General features: G+C 41.8%; 2 protein-coding genes across 3 annotated transcripts in view; both read right to left on the bottom strand.

Annotated features, from left to right (window-relative positions):
* osbpl3b (oxysterol binding protein-like 3b) overlaps window positions 1–8,138 on the bottom strand; it is a 30,729-nt gene extending 22,591 nt beyond the window's left edge. Inside the window, exon 1 of one of the 2 annotated variants that reach the window (XM_047039326.1) lies at window positions 7,883–8,138. The gene's annotated coding sequence lies outside the window, so the exon portion shown is untranslated. The remainder of the gene's footprint in view (window positions 1–7,882) is intronic. The other variant, XM_047039343.1, reaches the window with a different exon arrangement.
* Window positions 8,139–11,736: 3,598 nt separating this feature from the next.
* Window positions 11,737–14,230, bottom strand: LOC124475768 (uncharacterized protein C7orf31 homolog). Its single transcript, XM_047032577.1, has 7 exons — window positions 14,158–14,230; window positions 13,980–14,009; window positions 13,697–13,887; window positions 13,361–13,449; window positions 13,067–13,241; window positions 12,838–12,932; window positions 11,737–12,696 (listed from the first exon to the last, which is right to left on the bottom strand). The coding sequence occupies exons 3-7, from the start codon at window positions 13,878–13,880 to the stop codon at window positions 11,737–11,739; spliced, it is 1,503 nt and encodes a 500-aa protein (XP_046888533.1). The 5' UTR covers window positions 13,881–13,887; window positions 13,980–14,009; window positions 14,158–14,230.
* Window positions 14,231–15,524: the final 1,294 nt, after the last annotated feature.

Here is a 15,524-nt window from a genome sequence, read left to right as displayed (position 1 = left end):
AACTCCCTTTCAGTGAGGCAGTCTCAATGGGGTCTTGTGTAAGATTAGTGAGGGAGAAGTAGGGTGCCCTGGAGACTGACTCTTGGGTAGAAAATGAGAACAGAAAAGTGGAAAAAACGACCAATCAAACAACATGCATTACATGACAGCTGTACTACTAAGTATGTACTAGGCTATTCATGTGCTACATTACTTTCAAGATGAGACAAGGAAAGGGACAATGGTTAAAAATGTATGATTCTGACTATATTATTTACACGGCAATAACTTGAAAGGGAGTCTTCCATCTGGTACAGACTAGGAAGGATGGCTAATGCTCCAGAATAACCTTGTAGGATCCACTAACTGGGAGAGTATCTAGAGTAGATTGTAAAATCGTAGAGTAGCTAGAAAGCCGGAGGCTGTTTATCATTCGAAACCAGGAAGAACACTTACCAAGCAAGTGTAGTGTTAATTTACACACAATAAAGTAAGGGTGCTTTTCCTTCCAGAGATTAAAAAGCTGCTTCCCTGTTAATGAGTTTCCATTGATCTAAATCCACACATAATTCCCTAAGGGGGAACAGTTAACTTGAGCATCTTAAAAGATTTATAATAGGTGGGACATTTTCCCAAAAGATTGATGTTTGATCACACGGTCTCGTCAAAACAGAGAACAAATCCAAATGTCCTTAAAGATGTTCAAACTCAAAGTCCTCCACACAATCAGTGTGGAAATACAGTGCGTTGAGTCCAGTGACTGGTAGGTAAGGCAGGCAGGATTGTTGTAGTAACCACCTTATCTAAGGGGTCCTGCTTCTTATTCTGACAGCTCATCACTCTTCTAACAAAGGCTGTGGTCTAAAAGAGGAGTTTGGGGTGTGGCTGTCTCAGATCCCTGTCTTACCTAACAACCACACCAGAAGGTAATTAGCATGCAGGTGCCACAGTCTTGTAGCAGCCAGGAGAGATTCTAGAAGCCGAGGCCTACAGTAGGCTTCTCACTGGGGTTCTACTCCATACATCCCATTCATTCTCTGAGCCCATCAGTCCAGTCCAACATACCCATTAGGCCCATTGTTATTATAACGCTCTCTAGAAGCGATTCATCCTTTTTGTCTTTTATTTGAGTCATGGTAAAAACAAATCGCCCCCTCAGCTTCCACTGCAGGCGGAGGGATAAGTTAATTCTGACTCATCCTGATATCAGACTGTAAACATGTTTTGAGGAATTGAGTTTCTACAAAGCGTGGACTGACTGAAGTCCACCTACCCATTTCCAGCAGGAGAGAGATTTAAAGAGCTTTAGAAAGTATTTTGACCAAGACCGGTATATCAAAATACATAACCCCTTTTTTCATAAATTGCCACCATGAAAAAAAAAGAAAAAAGAAAGATAAGCTGTTACTGTAGTTATAGTATGTTCGGGGTGGTTGTCAAGTTCAATATTTGCATGAGACTGTGAACTCAGTGCTACAACCGTTGGCTAGCTTGGACCTAATCCATGTTCAAACTACACATGAGGTTTGTTAGTCATGTTTCACCACGAGTTTTCTGTTCTAACCAGCAAAGTTGATTCCAGCTACGGTTTACCTAAGGGAACACGCTGGCTATCCCATTAGCCGCATCCAACTGTTCCCACTTTCATAATTGTAATCTGGTTATTGCCTGGCATTACAGCGCCGGGATAATATCCACTTCGCTTATGTTATTACATTATCTGAGTGGCAGTACAGAAGCTCTAACCATTGTTTCAGGAGTGCAAAAGACTTAAGTGAGAGTGCAGCAAAGATCTACTGTAGGCTTTCCTGCAAGTATAGACAATACAATATAACTCAGGACAGGAAAACGTATTATGTTAGGATTGCACTCACCCAGTGCACCTGACCTGCGGCAGACTGTAACTCAAAGCGTTTCCATTTGCTAAACAGATATAGTATTGATTTTCTCAGTACCATTTATTTCACCAGAGTGGTCATTAATTCAAAAAGCATTCTTGGGTCTCGGCTTGACGACACAACCTCCACGTTCAAGTCAAGGAAACACACCAGGGGCAGTAGCTTCTAGACCCTGTCCTCTTTGGCCACACATATACAAATCCAATGACATCAGCTTAGATGGCCACCAAGAAAAGTCTCAGCAGCAAAGACGTGTGAGCAGACTAGCCAATTGCTGTTTGTCCCAGTCACATGCAGTGACAAGAATGTGATAAAGAGTAAGACAGAACCAGTGGCTGCAATCAGTCAGAGTAAAAGCCACATTAGACATGTAGCACAGCATCTCATGGAAGTCCAAGAGTACGATCAGTGCAGCCCTGAAGATGCTATAGATCTGCGGTCTTCAACCCTGGTCCTCAGGGCCCACTGTCCTGTAAGTTTGAGATGTTTCCCTGCTCCATCACACCCAATTCAAATGAATGGGTTGTTATAAGCTCCTGATAACGTCCATTCATTTGAATCAGATGTATTGTGGCAGGGAAACATCTAGAACATACAGAGCAGGTTTGTATACCACTGACATGGATGAAAAGAGCCAGTACTGTATGCAGTGAGAGGAAACTGATTCAGTGTGCCAGTGAGGAAGGCAGTTCTACAGTACTCTATGCCCCATAGGGAAGGGCCTGTCAGCTCCTCTGGGCACAGTAATTAATCATCCCCCTTCCCCCCTCTCCATCGCCTCCATCCTCCATCCTGTCCCCTCAGGACTCAGCACACAGCCCAGACCAGTACACCTGGAGGAGAAATCAGGAGGTGGCCAAGAGAAGTAGAGCAAACAACATCCTGAGCTCAAAGCTCCACAGAATCAGGCCACCACAGACGGACTCTGTGGCTTTTTGTGTACCACTGCTGCTTCCACCCACACACACTCTCACACACACTCTCTCTCACACACATACACATACACACACACACACACACACACACACTGAGCAGTCAGTCTCAAGTCCCAGTAAGGAGCCTGCCTGGAGTGGAGAGAGAAACTCAGCCTTGCACAAGCAGGTCTGATCCCAACATGAGATACATATTTCATCAAGACATACTTGTTTAACGAGGGGGATTGTGCCGTCTGCTAGTCCATTCCTGAGAGGTTTAGGAGTATGCAGCTTTCCCAACCCCCTACACACACAAACACACACACACACAGGACCAGGACACATATGAGAGTACCTCCTCGTGGTCTGCTTTTAGGCATGGTGGAATGAGCCAAGGCCAGAAGGACTCATTCCAAGAATCTGATTAGGCTTAGACCGAAGAGCCATCTGGTCATCACCATCTGACCTGCTCCTTACATTTTTGCTGGGGAATTTGCTAAACATTCACCAAGTCCAGAAGATGAACCAAAGTCATATAGACATCTCACTAGTTTCCTTAGAACTAGTACAGTAGATATGGAGAGAGAGAAATTGTGAGACAGGGAGAGAGAGATTAAGAGAAAATGGGGGGGGTTCTCAACTACTATCTCCAGAGTCTCTGCAAACTGATGTGTAAGACACTAGCACATCCTGTTGATGATCCACATCCTTCTGTTGATAAACCACATCCTTCCCAACCTATCTCTCTTTCTCTTCACCAATCTCTCTTTCACCTTCCCCACACCTCTTTCTCCCTTCCTCTCTACTTTACCCCCTACCACCCTCCCTGTTCCTCTCTCTCCCTCCCTCACTCTGAAAGTAGGTCCACTCTTTCGTTAGTCAGAGTGTGGAGGAGACCGTCAGCATCGTAACTGACTCATTACGACACGGACGCAGCACAATTTCAACAGTGCAGAGCTTGGAGGTGGGACCTGCCCTGATCACAGCCAATCAGCACATAGATGCAGCAGTGAGCTGCAGTCTTGATGCGAGCACTCTTGGAAATGTGTCAGATCTTGTATTAAGTGACACACTGAATAATCATTACTTTCTAAACAGAAGATTACAGTGTTTAGGGGGACTCCAGCTTGGCCTCCATTTCCTTACTGCTCCAGTGCTGGTGAATTGATAGAGAGGTGAACTCCGATTCTGATCCTTTCCAGAAGCTACACTGCCATCAGGCTGTCAATCTCAAGCCTGCCTCTGTCCCTGCTGAAAACAGGGATGCTGTTCACAGGAGAGCAGTTAGGGAAGGGAGACAAGGTCATTTAGAAATCTGACAGATCTCTAGGAACATAACAGTTTCCGTCTTGAACCTGAAGCAATACCGCAATCTATATTTCTCGATGACATGAAGGTCACTGTCATCTCTAAGCAACTAGCCGTCTTTTATTCAGATGGGAGATGTATCTTTAATGGTCCCAATCCACACATCGTTGCTAAGGTTGTGATATATTTAGAACTAGCTCCTTTCCATTTATGGACAGTTAGACAAGAACCATCTGACTCAAGTTCCCACAACTGGGAAAATGTCAGATTTGCTCTTTGACTGAACTCTCTAACTAACCCAGTCAAGCATCTCTAGGACACTTTAGAATTGAGTTACATAGGCTTCAGTGAGATCAGCCATCTGTTTGCCCGTCCAATAATAAGAGCAAACCTAGAGAGCCCCACAGCAGAACAGAAGCAAGAAGCCTTTAAAACAGTCAACAACCTTTAATGAAGACTAACAGAGAATGGAGTGCTATAGTTTAATATCCATTTTCGCGTTTCCCCTTCCGACAGAATAAAGGGCTTTGTGTCATTCCAAGTTAGGATGCTCTGTCTGCTTTCAAGCATTCTATTAGCAGTGAATTGCTTATTGAGGAAGTGGTGATCAACTCTCACCCACAGCCCTTTGAAGCCATTGCGGTTACTCTCTTTTTTGTGCATAATTTTTTTTCTTCATTTCATGCATTGGAGCAGCACTGAATAATCCAATCCAAAGCCTAGGCCTACACCCACAACAGATAACAAGACAGCAAGAGCAGCTCCCACCTCTTTCAGAGAGACTTCACTCAATTTAATTTACGATTGGGGAAGATTTCTCGTTCACCGACCAGTAAGCTTGAGTGAGGACCAAACTTCAGGGATTGTCCTGGTATTATATTTGAAAAAATACCAGTACTAGAGAACAGATTGAACAAAATGAAATATTCACATGCAGAGAATGTAAAACTCACAAAAGATGCAATCACCTACAAAAAAACAGAGTGCATTTGTTGTTGATGTAACAGTGAATTTTACATTTCATGTTGAGACGAAACGTATAGTCTAGGCAGGGGTTAAATGTACCCAACATCTGAACATTGGACAACATAGATGCACATCTTGTTGTAATCTGTTTTCATTATGGTATAAATAGATTCAAATATACCGAAGTCTATGGAACGTTCTTTTAAAATAACTTCCATTATTGAAGAACTTCAGAGTTGGAAGGCTTGTAAAATGTAGAAGGCTTTGAATAATTCAGTCCTAAAGCTGTACAGTAGTTATGGAGAACAAGCAAATGTGGGTCTGGCTTTCGGGAAAACGGGCCCGCCTATTGTTTCTGTTAAAAGTCTCAGGAAGTGACCCCTCGAGTTAAAAATTCATGCTGAGGGAAAATACTCATAGTAAAAAGCTGGTAGTCAGTCTGGATGGGAGTTATTCAATGGGTCTCACCCGCCTCCCGACTCTTGCTGTCTGAAATAGGTTGATAAGCCTGACAGAACCTTTCTCAGTGTGTACAGAAGAGGATGTGATACCTTATGCTAGATAAAATGGGATTAGAGCAAGGAAAACAACAGTTTTAAAGTGGAAAACAATTTTTCTAAACCATATTTAATTTGATCATTATTTTCAAATATTTTTTACTTATCAGTTCAATGTGACATAATCACCTGACTGGGATTGAAAGAAATCGCATATGTAATATGCTGAGGAGCATTGATGAATGCCTGAAACCTCACTCACCTGTTTACATTTCAGGCCACATCTATTATGCATGTTCCGCCCTCGCAGAAGAAGGCAACACCTGCCCGAGTTTCACCATCTGCTCTGGTAGTCCTGTTCCCCAGTTCTCTGCACATCACCCACCTACAATCATTACCTTCCTGTTCTCATATGCATCACAGACTCCAAACATAATGCGATGATGCTCACCAGTGATGACACATTCCTAATGCAACTCATGATGACTCATGGTAGATCAATATAATAACTATAATTTAGGTGACTGCCTATTGATGAAGACACTATTCATTAAATTAAATGATTATGTTTGTTGGTAATATGACTATTCAGAATGATTTATTGTACCACAGATAAAACAGAATAGCAGGAAAGGTCTGAACAGAGGGCAATGCAGCATGATGCAGGAGTAAGTGACCTAGAAAAATGCAGTCGTTCTACCTTCAGTCCTGCTGCTGCTGCAGGGCATGGGAGTAATCTGAGGTTAAGGAGAACTGGGGACTGTGCATGAGCCATGCATATAATGGTATCGGTGAATTACATGATGACCGCACAATTCAAAGATTCAATTAGACGGAAAGCAGCAAATCGGAAGCCCTTTAGAGGACAAAGGAGTGAAGGTGACCTTAAGGACAGATGCATTCGTCATGTCATTTTCAAGACTTCCACAGAAATCCACAGAATGTCTGTGAAGGTTTGTCTTTAATTTTCACTAAATTCCAGAGATTCTGTGGTGGTTTGGCCTTCAGTCCCAATCTGTGTAGTATACACGTAGAAAATGTTGAAGAGAGATTGCAGAGAGAAGGATCAATAGCCTGAAGTCAAACACCAGCACCTAAACCACCAGGCTAACCTGAACAGCTGGGCTAGGCTGGGCTGGGCTGGGCTTTGGCTGGGATGGAATGAAAGGTATTTTTCCAAAATATCTGAATAGTCCCTTTCAATCAGCCCCACATTCCTTCCAAGGCAAACACAAACAGCATAAAACTCCTACTGAGAAGGTTTCCCCTGAGATAGGTGGATCTGAGCCAGATGTTGGGGGAAATAAACAACTATTCAAGCTTGGTGTTTATAACAAGTAGTTGATTCATAAGAAGTTTATATGCACTTCACTAACGAGTAAAGGGTAGTTCGCAGTATGCACTTTCGTGTGTAATTGTTTATTCAACAAACCTATACTAGTTTCTGGTGTATAGGGCATAGTTTGCATCTAGTGAGATATGTGTTGAGTGTGTGTGTGTATGTGTGTGAGAGGGGGGGGGGGGGTACACAACAATATACACATTCCATAGTTATTTTATTCAACACGCCTGCTCTTGTCTGAAGTGTGAGGCTAATCAAGAGGAAGTCTGAAAATGTATAATCCTAACAACATCTCTCCACAGAATCACACTACCTACACAGTATGACTTCATACTGTAAGTTTACAATTTCAATAGCTAATTACATTCTGTAGTAGGTTTACACAGTCCTCTTAATCTAATTTTTACAGTTAATCCCTCCCCCCCAAAACAAATATGAGTGTGTGTGTGTGTGTGTGTGTGTATGTGTGTGTGTGGGTTGCCATAGTGACAGTCATGGATCTGTGAATCGTCTGTTTGATGAAATATAATAAAACAGAAATAAGAAACGGAATAAAATGTTGCCACAGCAAATAATCCCTCGTTGCTTAGTCACCCGTGGGGGGTGGATAAATTGGGTTTTCTACACTATAAGACCAGAGTCAAACCCAAAACCAAAAATGCTCTACTCTAACAGTTGGTGTTACATCTTGATGGGTTTTATTTTAAGGGACGCTTCAAATTCACAGGTGGTGAAATGCGTGCCAATTTATACATGCTTTTTTTTGTGGCGAGATTATTCTGTACTACATAGAGCTAGCTATACTGTAGTAAAAAAGTGTAACAATGTTAAACTAAACTCTGCTTCAACATATTGTTTATATGTACAACCAGGCTACAGTGCACCGCAAAGTTAATGTCAGTATATGAATGTGATATATTTCGTAGACTATAAACTACAGTCACATCGATGACGATGTCAATGAAACTATTCACTTACCTTTACAGAGTTGCTTTGCTGGTTTCAGGATTCCGGAACAGATGTCAACAGAACGTTGCTGTTCAACTAGAGGAAGCTGTCAGCTTGTTTTAAGAAGAAAAGAGCAACCCGTTAAGAAAAAGGAAGAAAAGTCGCAGGTAGGCTACGCATTAAAATTATGTAGGCTATAGGACATCAACTCTCTTCTAGTGCCTACTGTTTCATTGACCATCATGCAGACAACTCAAGTGCGTATGATGGTGCACGGAATCTGATTGCTAAACCCATCAGATGGGAGGCGGGCTGATGAGTAATTGCCAAGAACAAAGTCCAATCAGAACAGAGAACTGTGGTGAACCTCAATGTGAGTAGAAAAGCGATTGGGTACCTTTTGACAGCATCTTTTCCCTAACGTCCCCTAAAAGTTTCAAATATAAGGTAACGGTTGGCTACTGGGCTGGCCGGCTGGGTTTAGGCATACAAGTTTCAAAGTTGTAATCATTTAGATGGGAAGACACTGTAAAACAGCTATTATGAACACATTGCAGTTTTTCCTCAATCGCTTTGGCTCAATTCTCGAATGAGAATTATTTTTTCAAAGCAATAAATTAAAATCTCTGAACAATTTGTTTATTGTTCACACCAGATTATACATTTCTAATACATTTCAACTAAGCAATTAGCATGTGTTTTGACACGTGTGCAAAATTTTAAGTATAATTGTCTCCAAATTAAACTTATTTAGACTGGGTTTTTTAGACTTATAGCTAGGATTCTTATGTTTATCGCATCTTCCTGCCACAGTGAATTCATTGTTTGTGTAAACTCACATGACGAATAAAGCTTATGATTCTGATTTTGAATTGGGCACAATAACAATAGTTGTTGTGTACACATGCACATGGATGCTGATCAAAACTGATAAGTTGATTCTCAGTGACACTGTCATACTTTTCACAACTTGTAAACATTCTTTCATCGTGTGAGCCATCACATGCAAAATGATGAATTCAACAATCAAAATCTGTCAGACATAGATGTATATTCCATAAATATCTATGATATGGAATGTATGTGATGTCTGCAAATTACCTGCCAGGTGACTTAGTAATGAAACAGAAATGACAACCTAACCAATCAACCAATTGCTTTCTCTTTTTTTTGCATGGGTGTAATTTTGTGGCAATTTTCTGTTCACTCTATATGACTTGCATCTAAGACGTGTAAAAATGTGCATGCAAATGTGAAGGTTCTGTATGCATGTATCACAGTGCTATAAAAACAAATGTACATACAAAATACATGAATTTTTCTGTGTGTAATACAGTATTGTACAGTATTGACTTTTCCCAGTAAACTTGTAGCAACAGTTGAAATTGGTATCTAAAAAGCACATTGTGATACCCAATAGCATTCTGATAGCTGAATGCTTTTGTTTCCAGTGGTATGTTTAAATAGTTTTGAACGGGCTCATAAAAGACATGTTTATTCTTATTTATATACATTTTACATTTTAAATTGTTTTATTTTTAAATTGTTTTATTCAGGGGTCCCCAAACCTTTTTTTTACGAGGGCCGGATAATTTTGTATTTCCTTAATGTGGGGCCGGGTAGGTCTGTAACAGAAAATTACATGGGCCGGAGTGACTACCAGTATTATTGTGTAGATTTTATTATGATTTTAAACCATACATCCGTACATATAAAGGGATATATAGCCTATTAAAAGAGCATTATTACTATCCTAATGACCTTTTTTGGTATTCATTGCTATTGAAATCAAAACATTTACTTACTTATGCATATTAATCAGTGTGAACTGATTCTTTATAATCAATCTTTTTTTCTGGTATTGTTCAAAGGGGCCGGTCCAAATGCGTGGGTGGGCCGTAATCGTCCCGCGGGCAGTAGTTTGGGGACCCCTGGTTTAGTTCTTAGAATTAGTTAAACTACTGTACTTTTACTTAATTTAAGATCAGTATGTTTATTGTTAGCACCTTTCTGCCACAGTCAATTATGTGTTTGTGTAATATACATGGCGAATAAAACGAATTCAGATTCTGAATAATAAAAGCACACAAAAACAAGTTTATTCATAACACAGAGACCCATTACAGAATTCAACTGTTTTGGGTGGTATTCAGATATGCTGTCCAATTATCTCAAAGATACTAAAAACTAAACATTTAATATAACCTATGGTTTTGTCAACGTGTCATTTTACTTGCATTACTTACATCACGTGTGATGGTATCCTATATGGGCATTGACCTTTCTGTCAAGGTGTGGTGACATGAGCTCATTAAACACAGATAATGTGTTTTGTACTTTGCAATAACATGCCTTAAGCCTGAGAATTCAATGCTCATTCAATTGTGAACATTTTAAATTATGTGGGGCACTTGGTTACACATAGACTCACAATAGTCTCATCCTGATTACTCCCTCAATTCAACAGTATAGATTCAGACTTGATTAAGCATCATGCAACACCCAGACTAAATGTTCATTCCCACATGGTCACACCACCTATTCTTCGTCATGAATCAATACTTATACTTTGCGGTACAATAAAGAGACATCATAACAAACCCATTAAAATGAACATGAGAGCTTATTCATAAATGGAACATGAAACCTTTGGGGGTGTCGGGATAACTGTGACTCCTGTCTCATTAATTTGAACAAAAGTCCACTTGATTAATGAACTGAGTGTCATTAAACATCATGTATTGAGGAGAATGAAATATGTGGCCTTAGATCCTCAGAATGGCTGAGATCCTGTTGTAAAATGACCATTGTTTGTACATGTACTGCTATCTAGTGGACAACATTGAAATAGCTGATTGTTGGAAAAAGGTGTGTGGGTCTTGTGTGGAAGAAAATCACAAAAACAATTGATTAAACCAGAAGTACAAACTCAATGTAATACTGTCAGGCAGTGAAATATGCATGTGACTCTTGCACAATCAAATGAAATAGTTTCACAAAGACCGTTTTAGAAAATATGCTACAAATAATTACAAAATAACATACAAGCATTGTGTAGTGAGACAAATACACGTTCTATATACTAGTTGTAGAAAATGTACAGTACTGCAAGAGCGTACAATACCCAGCACATTGCAAGAATATGTGGTCTTTCATAAGCCCTGAGTTTGAGGTCTTTCAGAGAATCTGAAAAGCAGAACACCACTCAAGGACATCGGCCTAGCTCAAGGATGACTCACTGGAAGAAGAAATACCTTTTGTGTAAAGTCACTCTGAGTGCAACACTAGTGAAAAGGCATTCCTCCTTCTTAGACAGATCTGCAGTGCCAGAAAAACACTTGAAAGAATGTGAATCCTTTACTCATTTAAGATTATTTCTAGGGTGTGACTGTACTTTATTAAAAACATGTACATTCATTGTGGTATCATTTTGACATCTGTTTAAATATGTTTCAAAGACCATATTGTGTTTAACACGGTATGAAATGTCATTGGTGTTTTTTTACATTCTTGTCTTGACCTTTGCAGTAGATGTGTTTAAATAAAGGCTGTATCTTTTCCTCCTAAACAAGTACAGGTGGTTCATTAACAGTTGAAGCATTATTTTATGTCATTCCTGACATTCATTGCTTAGCAAGGCTGACTTAAAAATGGAAGTGTTTGTGTACACAATAAACTTAGAGTAGCCACTGGGTACAAAACATCCACATGTATTCACAAAACACATTAACATTCTTTATTTATTTATTGAAAATCCCTTAAAAACAGTCAGCAAAGAAGAAACTGAATAGCATTGTGTTGGATATACTGGTTATGTTTACCAAACAAGAAGAAAAACTGCCACAATGGTGACCTCTGTGGGTCAAATGACACAAGTACCCAACTCAGTTATTATTAAAATAGTAGCAATTAAGATCATAGAACTGGTGTTTCCTTCCAGTGGAGGTGTTTAGGCGCAGGTCCGCCGTGGCCCCCTGGAGGGTGCTGTGGAGCCGCTGGTGGACCTCTGTCTTGCTGAATGAGTCCTGGAGCTCCAGCAGGGATGAATGGGAGCGGCCCAGGGGCACTCGTCCAGTCTTCCTCACCAGCTGAGCAGAGGCCAGAGCAGGCGGTCGTGGTTGGATGCAAGGGTTGGAGATGCTGCGTGGGAACTCTCTATCTTGCCAGTTGTTTGTTACAACTTGCTTTGAAGAACCCTCACTATCAAATGTCACTACCTTTCTGTCGGTATCTAACATTGGGTCACTCAGGCTGAACGGGTTGCCCCCCAGTGTATAATTGTGATTCCTGCTTGGAGGAACATCTTCATAACGAGTCACCTCACGGGTGTCAACTATGGCACCCTCTATCTCAGGAACGAAGCGTGGCAGCTGTCGGCTGTACAATGCCAGAGAGCGTTCTGTGTCTGTAATCTTCTCCACCGCTCCCAGGGAGGCTCTGGTGGCCCGGCTGCTCTGTGGACCGGACCTGCGCACGTGAGGCTCCCTGCCCTGACAGACACATTTCTCTTCCCCACAAGTCTCACACCACAGTCCTGCCTCGTGGAGATGCTTGGGCCTGATCCCAGACCTGTCTGCCTGCCCAGGTCTAACAGGGCTGAGGGCTGGGTGTCTACCGTTCATCTCCTCTGCAATGCCATTCTTCCCACTGGGGTCTGGATGTTGTGACCGGGCTCCCAGAGGCTCTTCGTTCTGGGTGGAAATATGGTTAGAATTCAGGGGTTCGGCAAGGGTGAGGGCAGGAGGGCAGTAGGTGCTTTTCAAAGCACGGCGTCCTTGCCTCACTCTAGCCTCACGGCCGTCTCTTGGCATGGTGGGCAACATGACTGGATGGGATCGTTCTCTCTGAGAAAGACAAACACGGGTTAAGAGTTACAAGGGAGCATAGAGTAATATTGTTTAACCAACCAGTTGGGGAGGAAGTGGTGTGGGGTGTAATGCACAGTACATTATATTTCATGTGCTCTTATTGTATTTATACTGTACCAGCTGAGCACTGTATGGAGTCAAGTTGCCAGATATCATTTCAATGTTTTTTTCATGGAAGTCATCCATCCTTAAGGGATTTGCGGGTCCTGACCCTGAAGGAAAGATCACCAGAATACAACTTTCAACTTCATTCCCTTGAACACGTGAGAAGGTTTTGCGGTCTGTTTAGCGCCACAGTTTCCATGTTTCCAATGTTTCTGCCTTGTCGTCTGTGTGGGAGCTCTACCTGTGAAGTTCATCTGGTAGGAGGTGATCCAGTATGACTTCTCTACATTATGGAGGATGTTGGCTGTCCGTTCTGACAAAGTCAGGTCCATGTCTCGCAGGATGGAGTTGGGGAGGACTGTCTTTAGGGGCTTGGGGTAGAACGTCTGACTCTCATCCGTCACTGGCTTGGTGTGCTAACACCCAGAGGAACAAATGTGTGGACAGAACGAGAAAGTTACAAGACATTTCACCTCATTCTGAAAACATTGGCTGTTATTGTACCTTTAAGTCAGTTGACGCTGTTCATGCTCACATCCAAGAAGCCATGTTGCCCAGGCCAGGCCATGGCTTTCTTCCTGGCCGTCATGGGCACCGCCAACACTTCATTACGGTATGGACCACCTGAGATGAGGTACTCATCTTAAAACATGAGAGATTTCTCTCTCCCTGTCTCTATCTCTACATGTGTCTCTCTCTACCACACAGTATTTGTCTTATAAAAAATGAATGTTGATGCGGTTCTTCTGTTTGTCTGTGTCTTGTGTTGTGGTCTTATTTTAGCACTCTGTATAGCACATTGGTCAACGGAAGTTGTGTTTAATTGTGCTTTGTAAATAAAGTGATTGATTGTTTGATTGAGTATCCTCACCTTTAGTTTTGCTCAGCACCGTGACTTCTGGAGCACTAGACGGTATGAGGGGGTTGAGGGGTTGTCTGGAAGCAGCTCGTACGCCCGTGTCTGGGTCGTCTGGAGAGTGGAAGGTCGGAAACAAGGCAAAGCGAGAGATGTGGGACTGATACGGATGTTCCTTTGGAATGGGAACCTGGATCATCCTCTCTCTGGTACAGAGAAAGAGACTGTGTTAGAGACGATGTGAAGAAATGAAAGACAAAAAGATGACCTATCTATGCTATGATAATACTATACTTACGCAAGGTTGATTTCAGTCGGTTTGGGAATACTATGGATGTAAATGTGCATTATTAACACCAAACTGTACAATACAAATAATGTGTACGTGTAAGTTTGTGTCACATACATATGTGAATTATGTGAAGCTTGAAAACGTCAATCAGTTTACTGTGCTGCAACAGCAAAAATCAACTTACAGTTCATCATTAAGGCGGACGTTACTTCTTTTGGTGGGAGTGATGTCGTAGAACTGCCGAATGGTAACATTCCTGAACGGGCAAATGTATTTCAATCAGAATTATAAAATGTTTATACTCTTATGTACTTTACACATAACCTCCGAAGTTATAGAGTCTTAGAAACATGGATTGAAGGGGATATACTGTAATGTAATTTACTGTAATGTGTACAGCAGTGGAGGCTGGTCTATAGAGGCAGAGGAGGTTGTTCCTCAATTTTTTTAAGGCAGGAAAAAAAATCAAAATATAAAAAGGTTGAAATAACCATTATCAAATCTTAGTACAATTTATCAAATAATTTCTCTCTTTGGAAAAAATTCATCTCTCTAATAATGCTAGGAATATCTGTGTGGGTGTGTAGGTGTGTGTGAATATGTGTATCTGTCTGTCTATCTGTGTGAATGGGATTTTAGGGCAGCGAGTTTCCCAGGATTATCTGGAAAAACCAGGCACTATGCAGTATTCATATTTTGCGTGTGTCCATTTTATAATCCAATAGAGTGCAGTGCCACGATTGACGTTGTTTGGATAAGCTTTTCGACACTTTATAAAAATATGTTGCCGCCAGTTTGGCTTGCTCTCTTTGCTCTGGAATTTTACAACCTTTCAATTGACAATTCACAAATACGTTTTTGGGTACCCTATAACTACTGTTATTTAGAAGTGAATTCGCTTTTTATAACCGATACCCAGCTAACACATGACGTTGCGGCAACGTTGCCAGTAAGTGCTCAGTTGGTAACCCGCGACGTTACCTTCTGGCAACGTCGTGGCAACGTCGTAGCAACGTTATAAAGGGAATGTTGCCAGTTGGTCCCATGGGCAACGTTGCCACGACGTCGTTCCTTGGTCGGCTGGTTACGTTATTTTTAGACCAGTGGGCAACGTTGCCGCGACGTCGTACCTTGGTCCGCTGGTTACGTTATTTTTAGACCAGTGGGCGACGTTGCCGCGACGTCATACCTTGGTCCGCTGGTAACGTCATTTCTAGGTCCGTGGGCAACGTTGCCGCGACGTTGTACCTTGGTCGGCTGGTTACGTTATTTTTTGGTCCCATGGACAACGTTGCCGCGACGTCGTACCTTGGTCGGCTGGTAACGTCATTTTTAGGTCCGTGGGCAACGTTGCCGCGACGTTGTACCTTGGTCAGCTGGTTACCTTATTTTTTGGTCCCATGGACAACGTTGCCGCGACGTTGTACCTTGGTCGGCTGGTTACGTTAATTTTGGTCCCGTGGACAACGTTGCCGCGACGTTGTACCTTGGTCGGCTGGTTACCTTATTTTTAGACCCGTGGACAACGTTGCCGCGACGTCGTCCCTTGGT

This window comes from Hypomesus transpacificus, chromosome 2 (assembly GCF_021917145.1).
Source record: "Hypomesus transpacificus isolate Combined female chromosome 2, fHypTra1, whole genome shotgun sequence".
Classification (NCBI taxonomy): Eukaryota; Metazoa; Chordata; class Actinopteri; order Osmeriformes; family Osmeridae; genus Hypomesus; species Hypomesus transpacificus.
Note: the sequence above shows the minus strand (reverse complement) of the source record. Positions and strands in the feature narration are given on the sequence as shown.